Source organism: Nycticebus coucang, chromosome 15, assembly GCF_027406575.1.
Source record: "Nycticebus coucang isolate mNycCou1 chromosome 15, mNycCou1.pri, whole genome shotgun sequence".
NCBI classification, from domain to species: Eukaryota; Metazoa; Chordata; class Mammalia; order Primates; family Lorisidae; genus Nycticebus; species Nycticebus coucang.
The window spans coordinates 3,316,855-3,333,304 of NC_069794.1; the positions used below are offsets into that span (position 1 = coordinate 3,316,855).

General features: G+C 50.3%; 1 protein-coding gene across 1 annotated transcript in view; it reads left to right on the forward strand.

Moving 5' to 3' along the window:
* The first annotated feature begins 233 nt into the window (after positions 1–233).
* The window catches only part of IRS2 (insulin receptor substrate 2), a 30,034-nt gene continuing 13,817 nt past the window's right edge, over positions 234–16,450 (forward strand). The window contains exon 1 of the mRNA XM_053563706.1: positions 234–4,298. Within this exon, the coding sequence (XP_053419681.1) occupies positions 299–4,298 (4,000 nt within the window). The 5' untranslated portion in view covers positions 234–298. The remainder of the gene's footprint in view (positions 4,299–16,450) is intronic.

Below are 16,450 nucleotides of genomic sequence, written 5' to 3' on the forward strand. Positions count from 1 at the left end.
AGGCGCCGCCCGAGAGCCCCGAGAGACAGCGGCCGCGGGCAGCCGGGCCGGGGGGCGGCCACCGCCAGCGCCGGGCATCCTCGGGAACCCCGGAGCGCGGAGGGCTCTGCGCCACCGAACGGTGCTGGCCCCCGCGGGCCTCCGCGGACCTTCCCCACCTCCTGGGCCCGAGGGACGCGTGCTCGGGCGGGCGGCCGGGCGAAAGGGTGGGAGGGAGCCGCCCCCGCCCGCGCCCCCTCCGCCCCACGCCTCAGCCCTTCCACGCCGGGCCGGGGCGGCGCGGCCTGAAGCTCCGGCGATGGCCAGCCCGCCGCTGCACGGGCCCCCCGGGCCGGCGAGCGGAGACGGCCCCAATCTCAACAACAACAACAACAACAACCACAGCGTGCGCAAGTGCGGCTACCTGCGCAAGCAGAAGCACGGCCACAAGCGCTTCTTCGTGCTGCGCGGGCCCGGCGCGGGCAGCGACGAGGCGACAGCGACGGCGGGCGGGGGGTCGGCTCCGCAGCCGCCGCGGCTCGAATACTACGAGAGCGAGAAGAAGTGGCGGAGCAAGGCGGGCGCCCCGAAGCGGGTGATCGCGCTCGACTGCTGCCTCAACATCAACAAGCGCGCCGACGCCAAGCACAAGTACCTGATCGCCCTCTACACCAAGGACGAGTACTTCGCGGTGGCGGCGGAGAGCGAGCAGGAACAGGAGGGCTGGTACCGCGCGCTCACCGACCTGGTCAGCGAGGGCCGCGCCGGCGCCGGCGACGCGCCCCCCGCCGCCTCGGCCACCTCTGGGTCCTGCAGCGCCTCCCTGCCGGGCGCCCTGGGCGGCTCGGCCGGCGCGGCCGGGGCCGATGACAGCTACGGGCTGGTGGCACCCGCCACGGCCGCCTACCGCGAGGTGTGGCAGGTGAACCTGAAGCCCAAGGGTCTGGGCCAGAGCAAGAACCTGACGGGCGTGTACCGCCTGTGCCTGTCGGCGCGCACCATCGGCTTCGTGAAGCTCAACTGCGAGCAGCCGTCGGTGACGCTGCAGCTCATGAACATCCGCCGCTGCGGCCACTCGGACAGCTTCTTTTTCATCGAGGTGGGCCGCTCGGCTGTCACCGGCCCCGGAGAGCTGTGGATGCAGGCGGACGACTCGGTGGTGGCGCAGAACATTCACGAGACCATCCTGGAGGCCATGAAGGCGCTCAAGGAGCTCTTCGAGTTCCGGCCGCGCAGCAAGAGCCAGTCGTCGGGGTCGTCGGCCACGCACCCCATCAGTGTCCCCGGCGCGCGCCGCCACCACCACCTGGTCAACCTCCCCCCCAGTCAGACGGGCCTGGTACGCCGCTCGCGCACCGACAGTCTGGCCGCCACCCCCCCGGCCGCCAAGTGTAGCTCATGCCGAGTGCGCACAGCCAGCGAGGGCGACGGCGGCGCGGCGGCGGCGGGGGCCGGGGCTGCGGGCGGCAGGCCGGTGTCGGTGGCTGGGAGTCCCCTGAGCCCCGGGCCGGTGCGCGCGCCCCTGAGCCGCTCGCACACCCTGAGCGGCGGCTGCGGCGGGCGCGGGAGCAAGGTGACGCTGCTGCCGGCAGGGGGCGCCCTGCAACACAGCCGCTCCATGTCCATGCCCGTGGCGCACTCGCCGCCCGCCGCCACCAGCCCCGGCAGCCTGTCTTCCAGCAGCGGGCATGGCTCGGGCTCCTACCCTCCGCCTCCGGGCGCCCACCCGCACCTGCCGCACCCCCTGCACCACCCCGCGAGCCAGCGGCCCTCCAGCGGCAGCGCCTCAGCCTCCGGCTCCCCCAGCGACCCGGGCTTCATGTCCCTGGACGAGTACGGCTCCAGCCCTGGCGACCTCAGAGCCTTCTGTAGCCACAGGAGCGACACGCCCGAGTCCATCGCGGAGACCCCCCCGGCCCGAGACGGCAGCGGGGGCGCGCTGTGCGGCTACATGACCATGGACAGGCCCCCAAGCCACTGTGGCCGCCCCTACCGCAGGGTCTCTGGGGACGCGGCCCAGGACTTGGACAGAGGGCTGAGGAAAAGGACTTACTCGCTGACCACACCTGCCCGGCAGCGGCCGGTGCCCCAGCCCTCTTCGGCCTCCCTGGACGAATACACCCTGATGCGGGCCACCTTCTCGGGCAGCTCCGGTCGCCTGTGCCCGGCGTGCCCCGCGTCTTCTCCCAAAGTGACTTACCACCCCTACCCCGAGGATTACGGCGACATTGAGATCGGGTCCCACAGGAGCTCCAGCAGTAATCTGGGGGCCGACGATGGCTACATGCCCATGACCCCCGGCGTGGCCCTCATGGGTAGTGGTGGAGGCAGCTGCAAGAGTGACGATTACATGCCCATGAGCCCCACCAGCGTGTCCGCCCCAAAGCAGATCCTGCAGCCAAGGGCCGCCACGGCCGCCTTGCCCCCCTCGGGAACCATGGTGCCTGCGCCCACCTCTGCGGCCAACAGGACCTTTCCTGGGAATGGGGGCAGCTATAAGACCAGTTCACCCGCGGAGAGCTCCCCCGAGGACAGTGGGTACATGCGGATGTGGTGCGGCTCCAAACTGTCCATGGAGAATGCTGACAGCAAGCTGCTCCCCAACGGGGACTACCTCAACATGTCCCCCAGCGACGCAGGCACCTCCGGGACCCCGCCTGACTTCTTCTCCGCAGCCTTGCACGGCGGGGCAGACTCGCTCAAAGGTGTGCCCGGCTACTGCTACAGCTCCCTGCCCCGCTCCTACAAGGCCCCTTACGCCTGCGGAGGGGGCAGCGACCAGTATGTGCTCATGAGCGCCCCTGTGGGGCGGATCTTGGAAGAGGAGAGGGTGGAGCCGCCGGCCACCCCAGGGACCGCTCAGGCGGCCGGCACCTTCGGGGCCAGTGGGAGCAGCCATGCTCCACCGCATCACCCGGTAGTGCCTTCGCCCGCGAGGCCCGGCGGCAGTGGCCGCCCAGACGGCTTCCTGAGCCAGCGCTGTCGGGCCGTGCGGCCCACGCGGCTGTCCCTGGAGGGGCTGCAGACCCTGCCCAGCATGCACGAATACCCCCTGCCACCAGAGCCCAAGAGCCCGGGAGAGTACATCAACATTGACTTTGGCGAGGTGGGAGCCCGCCTGTCGCCGCCTGCCCCTCCGCTGCTGACATCCGCAGCCTCGTCCTGCTCGCTGTTGTCCGCCAGCAGCCCGGCCTCGTCCCTGGGCTCGGGCACGCCTGGCACCAGCAGCGACAGCCGGCAGCGCTCCCCGCTCTCCGACTACATGAACCTCGACTTCAGCTCGCCTAAGTCCCCCAAGCCGGGCACCCGGAGCGCAGACCCCGTGGGCTCTTTGGACGCCCTCCTCTCCCCCGAGGCCTCCTCGCCTTACCCGCCGCTGCCTCCGCGCCCTGCAGCCTCACCGTCCTCACTACAGCAGCCGCCACCCCCGCCGCCCCCGGGGGAGCTGTACCGCCTGCCCGCAGCTTCGGCAGCGGCCGTTGCCCAGGGTCCCCGCGCTGCGTCGTCGTTGTCGTCCTCTGAGACTGGGGACAATGGTGACTACACCGAGATGGCCTTTGGCGTGGCTGCCACCCCGCCACAACCCATCGCAGCCCCCCCAAAGCTGGAAGGTAACCGAGTGACCAGCCCGACTTCTGGCCTGAAGAGGCTGAGTCTTATGGACCAGGTGTCGGGGGTCGAGGCCTTCCTGCAGGCCGGCCAGCCTCCAGACCCACACCGGGGCGCCAAGGTCATCCGCGCGGACCCACAGGGCGGTCGCCGCCGCCACAGCTCGGAGACCTTCTCTTCGACTACAACCGTCACCCCAGTGTCCCCATCCTTCGCCCACAACCCCAAGCGCCACAACTCGGCCTCTGTGGAAAACGTGTCTCTCAGGAAAAGCAGTGAGGGCAGCAGTGGCGTCCTTGGTGGGGGTCCGGGTGGGGGCGACGAACCGCCCACGTCCCCAAGACAGCTGCAGCCTTCGGTCCAGGCGCCCTCTCTCCCACCGCAGGCCCGGCCGTGGGCCCCAGGCCAGCCAGGGGGCTTGGTGGGCTGCCCAGGGGGCAGTGGTTCTCCAATGCGCAGAGAGACTTCTGCCGGCTTCCAGAATGGTCTCAATTACATCGCCATCGACGTGAGAGACGAGTCGGGACTGGCCCAGCCACAGCCTGCAGACAAGAGTTCCTGGGGCCGGACCCGCAGCCTTGGGGGTCTCATCAGCACCGTGGGCGGCGGCGGGTGTGGGGGCCCGGGCCCTGGCGCCCTGCCCTCCACCAGTACCTACGCCAGCATTGACTTCTTGCCCCATCACTTGACCGAGGCCACCGTGGTGAAAGGTGAGAGGCGCCCGGATGGCAGTCTGGTGGGAAGGAAGTAGGGGGGCGTGGTGGGGTTTCCCTCCTCTCCCGTTGTTTGGCTCCTGGACTGGACACCGACTTGTTTGGCTCAGGCCTGTTGGTTTGTTTTACTCTTGGCTGCCATGTTCTCCTCTTCCTCCAAAGAACCTGCCAAGAACAGTCAAATAGTCTTTGATTTGAATGGACTTGGAGTTTGTTTAGGCCCAGCCCACTTCTCTCACCAGTGCCGCAGCCTGCAGCCTTAGGAGCTGGTGGTAGAGATGGGATTTTGGGGGGCATCCTTCTCGGGAGGATGGGACCCAGCCCTGAGCCACAGACCTCAGCCTTCTCTGGGTGTTTCCTAGCAGGATCCCCACTGATTTCTTGCCAAGCCTCCAGATTTATAGAAACAGGCCTGTAAGTCATTTAAGAAGTGAGCACCCATTTTGGTAGTAGCTAAAGAGAACAGTTAACTGTTTCAGTTTTATGCGTAAACAACTGGAGCTTTCCTTCTGTCTTAAAAGGTGGGAGGGTAGCACTGCTCAAACACAGGCCACAAGCAGTGGTGGGCTTGTGGGGACATGCCAGCCACCGGGGCCTTGGCTGCAACATGGCTCTCTGGCCTGGGTTGATCCCACCCTTCCCCACGCTATGGGTGTGGGGTGTGGTTCAGACTAAGTGTTTCTGGTGAACCCCCTTGTATTGTAGATGCTGCTGGTTGGGAAAACCCACCTGGTGCACCCGTCCCAGGTGGGAATCTCCTGGGAAGTTTGAGACGTAAGGTATGGGCCTTAACCCTAGACACAGTCAAGCAAAACATCAGGTGGGCCGAGGCCTGGACCAGTGTGTTTCAGAGCCTTCATGGTCTTAATATGCAGCCAATATTTGAAGTCAGTGCTGTAGAGAAAATAAGTGAAGTATGGAAACTCGGCCTTTGGAGGAACAGTCAGGTATGAGGGTGTGGGCATTGTTCTTCCCACCCTCATCAGATACCTGTGAGGAGCAGCTGATGGTGTTTCCTTGCCATGTAAACTTTGCATAGGGTGTATAGGAGGGGTCAGAAGGAGGGGAGGCAAAAGAAGATTGAATGTTCAGTTTAAGAGAGCTTCTTTAATTTCATAGCTATTTCTTTGCACGGGTGCCAGCAGACTAGAGGCTGTGCTGGGACCACAAAATGTATAGCAGCAATAGTGTTGTCTGGGTGCTGTGCTAGAGGCTGGCTGAAGGCGGACACAGCCTGCAGTGGTTCAAGGTGATGATGGAGGTGGCTTGGAGATTCATGGGCCTTTTGTTCTTAAGATAAACAGACCAGTCTGATGCTCTGTACATCCAGTCTGCTTCTTAATATATATGAGACTGTTGGTCTCCGGGATTTGAAATTGGAGCTATAGGGTGAATACCCTTCTATCCTGGGGTAATAGAGTAAAAGCTATTTCCTTTTCTATTAAAAATGATGAAAGGAATCACAGGGAATCATAGAAGGGTGGTGCTCAGCATCTAATTAAATCAATTGCAGCCGTCAGAATGTATCCTGTGAACAGGGGCTCTCAGCTGAAGGCCACTTTGCTTGGAGTTACATTAGACACGGTTGCTGGCCTGACAGAGAGTTGAAGGGTCACATGAACATGGCAGCAGAGGTGTAGATGTGTGGGAAAATACACAGGCACACGCGTGAATTTATTTGGTATTCCCAGATGTGAATGTACCACAGTGAACATCAAAGTAATGCATTTTGCCCAAATCTAATTCTCCTCGGAAAAATAACCTGAGAACATAACACCTCTTTCTGCTTTCAGTGAAGCAGACACTGCAGACCTGACCAGGATCGGGGTGGGGCTCCCGGAGCTGGTTCTGGGGTAGATAGCCACAGCTTTAGGGGATCGAGGCCTTTCTGATCAACCAGGTACATTTAGAAACAGGATTCATATATGAGATTATAAGCTTCTCAGACTAGTGGAAATTTTGAACTGCAAAAGATAAGTTTATTTGGAGACCTAATTCAGCTTTTGTTTACCATTTTCTCCCCCGTGTAAAATTGCTTCAGCCTATAGGATTCCTGACTCTGAAATCCAAACAGTTTGTGTTCTATGAACAAACTTTGTGTTCTGTGAACAAACATCTTTCTTTGCATGAACTAAGATGAGGTAGGTTGGTTGCTGCTGTTCTATTGTAAGAACAATTTTAAAGCAAAATAGATGGCTGTAGTCAGTCCCTTGTGCCAACACCACATTTAAAAGAAAAGAAATATCTGCCAAATTGGATTTCTAGTAAACTGAGTGGGTCGCACAACAGCAGGATGGAGAGCCTAGGGCCATCTTAGTTCACGCAGGATGAGAGTTGTGGTCTGCTGAAACAGAAAGAGAACATTTAGAAACTCCAAGGGAACATCACACAGGCATGGAGGGATATGTTTGTGGTGCTCATAAAGGAAGAGTTCACAGTAGCTAAGTGTCCTCCGGGAGAATGATCTATAGAAGTTGCTCCCAAAGCATTCCTTTGAAGGCTGAGTAGAGAACTTTCTGGGCAGTGGGCGGACAGCAGCTCTGCCTGGCTCTTAGAAGTGGCCTGTGTGTCCACACCAAGCTCCTCATGTTCCGCATGGGAAAACCTCATTAGTGATGCTGAAGCTGAGCAATTTGGGGTTACTGGGGTGATGTTTAGTATTTGCATAAGTGGCAGCCCAGCAGTGAAGTTCCAGCAATGTGGAAGTTGTTTACAGTAGAATGGGAATGGGGGTTGAGCTTACAGGCAAGGGCCAATGTAAAAGCTCACCTTGGATGGATATATTTTGTTGGTCCGGAATAAACTCTAAATTATGCATCTTATTTGGGGGCAAGAGAATCACTTGTTATGTGGAGGTTTTGTGTGTGTGTTTGTGTACGCGTAGAAAAATCTAGCTAGTCCATCAGGGTTTTGTTGTTGTTTTGGGGACTGGAAGTATGTTATGCTCTAAACCTGATTTTTAAAATTAACTTCATGTATTTTTGTGTTAGGATTTATAGGTGTGTACCATAAAATATGCCATTTTAGTGTTCCTCTTTATTGGGATTTTCATTCTAAAATCGCTTTTTATACTGTGTCTAGAGCAGCTTAGATAAGAATTACCACAGAAAGCGCCTTCTTTCTTTCCCCAAAGAAGGAATACGAGACAGATGTTTCTAAAGGAACAATCAAATCATAATTTATGTTTAAAAACATTGCCTTTTGACATCTTAAAGCAGAGAATGGGCATGTTTTTGGAAATCCCCTGCGATCACTTGATGGCCACAGAGCCTTGTTTCTGCTGTCATCGTGCTGTTTGCTTTCCTTGGCTTGTGGCATAAGGAGACGATTCTGTGCCCTGCTCTGCGCTGTTCACGGGGACAGACAAGCAAGGTGCTAATGAAAACACACAGGCTTTCGTGAATGAAAGTCACGTGACTTGTTCTATTTCCTTTATTGAAAGAGAAACCTTTACAAAAATAGTACTTCATAGGAGGAAGCATAGTATGTGGAACGCTAAACTAGGAACCAGGAAAGCAGGTTTCTAGTTGCTGATCTTAATGAGTCATTGTGTGACTACGGACAAGTCACTTAATCCCCCTTCTCACCTTCTCTGTCTGTAAAATGGGGGTGATCATAATCCTGTCCTGTTGGGGTCACACGACCACTGGGAGGTAAATGAGATTGTAAACATCAAGAGTGTTTTAAGCTCTTCTAAAGGAATGGGCCGATGAATACAGTGATTCTGAGAGTATTTATAATTTTGAAAGTGTAAATATAAAATGGAAAGAGATTTTTGTAAACAGCTACTCTTAAACTGAAAAAAAAACAACAGCTCAGAAGTAGTCTGGAAATGGAGTCCATACCTTCCTAAGGGATGCTCACCCTGCCGCCTTCATCTTTAGTTTCATGACGTTGTCTGAGAACCGCTGGTTTTTCTCCTCTTTATTTAAGTTTTGTTCATAGGTAATTATCAGTTGTAACAAAGTAGTGCCTTGAATTACGTAGTAAAATAACAATTAGGGAGAACAGCATCCTAGTCCTGAGACTATGAAGTCTGTTGATTACCTTTTATGACTGTTTATGTTCAGAGATGTTGACAGGAGGGAAGTGTATTATTAGAATATGCATTTTTAAAAATTGACTCTTAACGACGACGGCTACATTAAGAGCAGACAGAACCCTCTACACTTCCAGTTGTTTAACCCTTGTTTAGTCTGGGTTTTCATTCTTTGGGGTTGATTTTTTTTGTAGCACCACACTGGTTGGTTGTCGAATAGAATAGGAAAATGTTTGGCTCTTTTGTTGTCTTTATCCCCAGAAAGGAATTTAAGTCAACAATTCATTTTGTGTTTTTTTAGAAGTATTAGAGGCTCCTTTTCTGAAGAGAATTTGCAAAAGCATTAGTACCACCATAGGTATATTAGGTTTTCTGTTAAAATTGCCACTAATGTGTTTTCTTGAGAAGCACAGTTCCAAGAGCTGGTGTGTGTGTGGTTTTGTTTTATTCTGGGTTTGTTTTGGAGGGGTTGGGTTTGGGGTACTGATGAGAGCACAGGCTTATGTGTTCCATTTTTCACCTGAAAAATACAAAGGATGATATGTAACTTGACTCTTTTATCTGCATTGCCAAGTAGAGTGAGGAAGCAAGAACCTGGGAAGCAAAGGGCTGTGCTCCACCCCCGGCCCAGCCGCTTCTCCACCTGGACTGCCCCAGTAGGGGTGGGTTCTCTGTGGAAATTTCTCCAGCACAGATCTGAGCAGAATGGACAGGCTGTCCTAAAATCGCCATATGTTGGGAAATGGGAAATTGTAGCTAAATGTACCATTATTTACAAAATGTTCTTTGCAAAATTTTACAAAATACTTACAAAATATCCTCTAGGTGTTGGCCACCTCTTTATAACATTTTGTAATGCATATTTTTAAATAAAGGTACACTTAGCTGTGATTTCCCATTTCTCCTATGGATGGTGAATTTAAGGGTGACTTTTGAGGCAGCTTGTACATTTCTATACAAGATGGTCAAGGCATCTTAATAAATAAAATAAACGTTTCTGAATCTCCAAAATGATCAGTTGTACGTATAATGCTGTTTGTCAGGTCATGGGTTCTGTGTGAGTTCAGACGGGACTCAGTACTTGGTTTGACTGGGTTCTTCCAAGATTGTAGTGGTTATTTTGACTTATTTAAGGTAGATACTTGTGGACAGAGTTGAAAGATAGGTTGGTTTTTTGACTAAAGAAAACTAAAGTTATCATTCAAGATGGAGGAAATGCCAAGGTAGTTGACCAGTTTTTTCAAGATAGGTGCAGAGAGTTACATTAACTGTGCACTAAAATAAAATACATAGATGGACGTTTGAGTAGAGAGATGGAGTTTATGTTGTGTGCCAGCATTGTGTTCTGTGGGTACAAACAGCACAGGATCCTTCTGTGCTCAGTGGTCTTAGCACTTAATTGAATTCATTACATTCGAGAGCTAAATGGGATTGGGTTAAAACTTACAGGCTACATGTTTACAGATGACAAAATAGTCAACTTAGTGGTTCTGATTTCTCTTTCATTGGACTAGAAAAATACTGAATGTGCTTATAGTTCCTTTTATATCTCCAAAGACACTGTAAAACTTAAACAGATAAATGTGTCTTTGAGGTTTGCCCATTTTCTTGTGCCACATATGGTTTGTATGCAAACAAGATCTATATAGTATTTCTTAATGTGCTTTTACTGAATTTGAAATTGAGTCAAATATTTTGACCCACCTTATGCTTTAAAAATAAGTGATCGAGTGGCACCTGTGGCTCAGTGAGTAGGGTGCCGGCCCCATATGCCAAGGGTGGTGGGTTCAAACCCAGCCCTGGCCAAACTGCAACAAAAAAAATAGCCGGGCGTTGTGGCGGGCGCCTGTAGTCCCAGCTGCTCTGGAGGCTGAGGCAAGAGAATCGTGTAAGCCCAAGAATTAAGAGATTGCTGTGAGCCGTGTGACGCCACGGCACGCTACCCGAGGGCGGTACAGTGAGACTCTGTCTCTACAAAAAAAAAAAAAATGAGTGATCACATGAATTCCACATTGTAAATACTTTTAAAGAGTATCACGTTTTCCAGAAGTAAATATTTGGGACTGATATTCCTGTATGAATGGGTGTGTGCATATAGTTCCATAATATTTCATCCAGTCATGCTCCAGGAGGCCTGATGTAAATTTATTTTTCATAATTGAAACTCAAACACTAATGATGTGATCTCTGTTCATGTTGAGATTTTATAACCTTAAGCATAATTTTAGTGTTACTATTAACATTATCCATGTGGAATTGGTGCAGATGTTTGAGTGAATTACTGTGGAGTACTATTAAATTTCAATTTTTTTCAGTGTGTGTAACAGTATTATAGTATATTAGGTGATTTTAGTAATTACGTTAAAATCCATAGATTTATATTCTCACTTTCTCTGTGCATTCCATGGACAATACATTTATATTCAGAACGCCTCGCCCTCTTGTGTAATGTTAACGCATCATCTCGCAGTCTTCCACGTTGGTGAGGGAGGTAGGACACTTTCTCTGTGCATTTCATCGACTTCAGTCACTCCATCGTTCATCTCCAGCATGTAACTACCAGTCCCACAGCTTGGTGAACAATTAATGATTTTGAAACAGTGCTGCTGAAGTTGGATATAATGAAAATGTAGCCCTCGTTCTGATCAGTAGTGAAAGGTAATTGGCTACCCCCGCCCTCTTTGGGTCAAAAGAACTGTGTAAAATTCAAAGGGCGTTTCTTTTTACTTGACAGTGTGAAGATGCTTTCATGCATACGGTATCTAATGTATGCAGTATTCCAAAAAAATTTATGATGTAGGCAGAACCCCCAGGAACCCCATTTTCTAGAATAAAGAAGCTGTAACTTAGAGTGGCCAGATGACTTGCCCAAGCTCACCAGCCCAGAGGAGGAGTGCGGGCTTGACCTGGCTGCTCCCCTCTGTCCCTGTGTCTGCACTCGCCTCCTGCAGTCTGTGTGGGACTCATGTACCGTAGGTGCCGTGGGTTCCACTGCGGACCCTGCTGCAGGCAACTTTCATGTTAACGTTTGGGTTGTTGGTTTACTTGGGAGGTAGTGACTTAATTTCCTTCCTGTTTTCTTCCACATGGTATTAATTCAGTGTAAACTGGGCCCACTTAAGGAGGAAGGCTGGACATGGGGAGAGAGCCCTCTGTTGTTTTGTTTCCTTTGCGTGTGTGTTTATTTTTGTTTTATCGGATTTTAGACCTGCCCATTTGACGAGCTTAGGGTTGATACTATTTTCCAGGCTCTCCTGTCATCAGTGAGTTTTAGAGTTGACGGTTACCTTGTCGCTGGCTCACCTGGTAACTGTGGTTTCCAGTCCAGTGTTCTACAGAGTGGGGAACTTACCTCCCTGCAGCTGTTTTGAATATGTTTTAGTAAAGCAAACTGTGTGTTATACTTGATAAGGTACCTCTCCACCACCAACACCAAATACATTGTTAGAACTCTTTCAACTCCATGTGGTAATCAAGAAAAAAAAATGCAAGGGTGTTTTGAGGGTAAAGAGTTAGAAACTGTTGATATAAAGTAACTTGTTTATTTTAAGGTTGTAAAAACAGTCTGAGAGTAGTCAGGCTTCTTAGTCAAGGTCACAGATTTAATTGTTTGTAAATATTATCAAGAAAGAATAGGAGAATGTGAAGTAAGCAGTGACGTGTCTTGATGGCTCTGTCCATGTGAGTAAGTAGAGAGTCTCCAGGGACAGATCAGTCCTTTAGAACAACTTAGTCTTTATGGAGCCATGTTGGTCTTCTCATATCGGAACACTTTAGTAATTTGCTTCGTACACAGACTGAAGGGTACCCTGGAAACAAGAAACAGGGAATTCAGAATCCCTAAGTAGGGAGAAGGGAGGCATGTTGTAGTGAGAGGATGTGGCTGTTCACAACCACGTCAGCTGTGTGTCCTCAGAGGCAGCAGATATTTAAGATCATGCACTTACTTGGTAAAGACAAAAAAAGGAAATTCTTGGGATGACTCAAGTCTGAAGACCTACATGCTCTGGCAGAATGTAAGCCCTTGCTCTCTGTAGGTAGGGTCAACCTGAGCTGGTGACCCCGTAATTATGAGGCTGTTTTCAGCTACTGTTTTAAGAGTCTTTAAGATGCATTTATTCTATAAATGAAATACCATATACTCCCCACTATGAATAAGGGCATTAAGAGTTTCCTAAGAAATGAGTCATTAACCTATTTAATGATGAGTTTACTTGAAAACTAATCAATTTAGAATTCGTCTAAGGACCAATAAGTAACTGATCAGTTGATGGCAGGTGGTTCTCTTCTGGTGCACTGAGTATTTCACCAGTGCCTTTGCTTTCGAGATCCTTTTTAAAAGAAAAAAAAAAGACATATAACTAGATTTTTATTTGAACAGCAGTAGTTTTCATACAAATTTAATTTGACAGAAGGTGCCAGGTCTCTAATGAAGTGACTGTAACCTCACTTTCAGATCATAATAGATCCTTCAGCGGGGAGGGAGCAGGTGAGCGTGCAGCCTCTGCCCTGGTGTTTTCTCTGCGTGGGCTGCCAGCCGTTCCTTCCTCACAGATGGCTGCCCCAGGGCCGTGGCCTGACACCCTGCACATGTGCACACAGGCCAGCAGACAGGACAGGACGCACAGAGCAGGAAATGGTTCTTCTATCAGGGTTGAAACTTTTCTTTCTTTCTATTGTTTGTTTTGAGGCAGAGCCTCACTCTCTCACCCCAGGTAGAGTGCCGTGGTGTCATAGCTCACAGCAGCTTCAAACTCTTGAGTTCAAGAGATCCTCTTGAATCAGCCTCCCAGGTAGCTGGGACTATAGGCGCCCATCACCACACCTGGCTAATTTTTCTATTCTGAGTAGAGATGGGGTCTCGCTTTTACTCAGGCTGTTCTTGAACTGTTGAGCTCAAGCCATCCACCAGCCTCTGCCTCAGAGAGTGCTGGGATTAGGGATGAAACTTTCTTTCAGGTTCAGGAGAAAGTCCAGTTCTGAATGCCCTGCCTTGTGGTAATGGGTTTGTTGAGCACTTATCAAGCTCATTGGGAAAACTGAGATGAATAATGATTCTGATGTGCTGGCAGGGAGTCCTCATACATAGACCCGAGTGAGGTTTGGACCCTTCTGGGCACTTTTCCTTCCACTGAAGACTTGAGGGAGTGCTCATTTGCCTGTATTGCCCAGGGCTATGAAGCCACTGCGAATAAGGACTGAAGCCTGGACAGCCTGATCCCAGGAACTCCCAGCTGTGTGGGAGAAGCCAACTGGGGTCCCACCGCGTGAGTTTCACCACCCTGCCAGGGCCCAGCTCTGGCTGGGTGGGACTCTCCTGCTGTCCTTTCTTGGTTCAGGACTCAAGGTGCCCCCAGTAGATGGGCCGATGAGAAGACTTACGAAGCTAGGAGAAAGGTTTTGGAAGCAGGCCAGAGTATCCGCACTAAATTTAAAAACCATGCAGGTAATGCTTTAGAAACTCTGGGTAGCAAGCAGTGTGGAACGAGTCTCGGGTTCCAGCGTGTCGAGCAGCTTGTTAGTGTGTGAGGAGGTGAGAGATGCAGGGACGAGGCTCCTGTGTGCCTGGGCCACTGTCCAGCTGCTGCTCTTGCTAGATGATGGAAGCTCCTGGAAGAGGAGAGCGTAGTGGTCAGTCTCCCACACCACACCATGGATGCATTTTTTAAAAAACCAACAAGTTACCCAAGTGATTTGCTCCTCCTCTATTTTTATATGATAGTTCATAATCGTTCTTACTTTCTTCCTGTATAAAAGTGACACTTCCTGTATAAAAGTGTTTAAAAATAACACGTTAAATATGTACCTGAAACAGAAAACAAATCCATAAGCTACCTAGACCATCTCCAGTTATATTTGTTAAATGAGTGTGGTAAAACTTTAGGAAGAACTTTTGTTGTCAGGTACACATCTAAGAAATGTGCAGTTCAATTCAAAGTATATTTACGTATGATTTAGCAAAATGTACTTATTGAAAAAATTCAAAATCTTTTTCTTTTAGAGTATTATAAATCCAGGAATGTAAATTTATTTTAATTTCAATTTTAGGAACTAATTTCAGTTTAGCTGATTGAGAAAGTAAAAAAAAAAAAAAATTAAAACTTTAATAACGGACCTTGTGGAAATACCAGGTATGAAAAGCGCCCAAAACTATTATAAATGTGAATTTGCAAGCTTTAAGGTTTTATTTTGACCTGTTTTTTAAGTGGGAATTTCTCTTAATGGTTGTGTAAGCTTCCACATATAATGACATTTTGGTATTTAAGGTCAGATTAAAATTGTAAGTGTGCAGGAGAATCCACTCGCCTTGGTTTAGTTTTCCTTCTTATGATTATCTGTGGCGTAGTTTATCAGTAGTGTTGGTTTATTAGTGGTCCTTGTTCCAGATGAAATAACCACTGCCATAAAATATCCCAGTTTTCTTGGCATGGAGCAATTAATTAAGTCCGTAGAACAACTCGGGTGATGAGTGTTCTTCTCTGTGGCTCTTGAGCTCCTCCAGTTCAGTTGGAGTGTTAAGATTCACCAGTCTTCAGCCATTTCCAAGAAAGGCAGAACACGGTCGGATTTTAAGCGGATCCATGTCCTGAGAGTTTGGTCTGCGCCGACACAGTGCCGGTGTCCTGAGCGAGGCAGAGGGGTGTGAAACGTCTCTGTTCTCTCATTGCTCTGCAGTCACTGTGGGCATCAATCTGCCAATGGCTGTTTGGGGGCAGCTGCTAATCCTTTCAATGGGTGCCCACCCTTCCAGCATTCTTGACCAAAGACAAAAAATGGGCTGTTCCTTGCTGGAGAATTCTGATGGAGCCCTTCAAATGTTTACTCCTCTTCTCTCCCCCACTTGGGGAGCAGCAGATGAGGCGGTGTTTTTGAAAAAGCTTTCTTCTCTGAAGACCCCAGCTTTGACTGTGCTGCGCGCACAGCTCTGAGACATGGGCATGCTCTGCGCTCCCGGCAGCTTGGCTCTGCTCTCCCGCCCTTTCTTCTGCGCTCAGTCTTTGCTGCGTGTGGTTGACTTCCAGAAACTTCCCAGTTGTTAGGTTTTCTCTTTTTCCAGCTCCTCCTGATTCTTCTCTGCTTACTGTCAACTGTTGCTTAACAAGAATACCCCCTATTTAATGAGGGGGATAGGAATCATTTCTTTGAAGTCCTCCTTTCCCGACTTCTCCCTCTGCCTTCCTGAAACACCTATAAGAAAGTCGCCGTCCAGAGGGTGTTCGATCCTGCTACCTGTGTGCAATCGTTCCGTTCTGTAAAAACATAAACATCTACCTGCTGTTCAATATTTTTTGGTGAATTATTCACTAATACTTCATGTAATCAAACTTCTTTTTAAATTTTATGCTTTGAATTGCTTTAGAACTGTCATTATCCTAGGAGCTTCCAGAGAAGGCAGTGACGTCCCCTGACATACCTGTAATGGGTATGCTACATGTAGGCTTATCAGAAGCCTTTTGTAAAACCGTTTGTCCCATCCTTTTTGCAGACATCCATGACCTATCCAGGAAAGTCCCCTTCCCTTCCCGAGCAGAGGAGGCTCCCCTGCCACCAGCCCCTCCTGGTGCTCACAGCGCAGCCTCCCACGCTGAGAACAGCTCTGCTCCTGGGCCCCTTGCTGGCTGCTGCGGTGGCCAGGGCAGCTGGAGGAGGGACACGCCACTCGGCTGGGTAGCTCTGTGTCACCAGCCCATCAGGCTGAGGTGGGAGTCTTGCAGGTGAGTTTCCTGTCGTAATTACCTTTGCTACCTTTTACTGTTCCTTCCAAAAATAAATAAATAAATAAATAAAACAAAAACGACAGGAACTTCACTTACAGGCTGCTTGGAAAAGGTAGAAGGTCAAGGGGCAGAAGAAGTGGTGGAAGAAAGGATGACATCTCCCTTTAATTTTCAAATTTAGCCAATTGTTGAATTTCAACTTTTTTTTTTTTTTTTTACAAAGACAATTATTCCTGTTGGAATCCTTTAGAAATATTTCTTCCTTCTGAACAATATTAAGAGACAGTCTAGAGGGACATAGGTTTGGTTTTTCAAGCTAAAAAGAGAAGGTGGAAGTTGTCATTAGCTTTCTGCTATTGAAATACAGGCAGTAAACTGAATTGTGTGCCCTT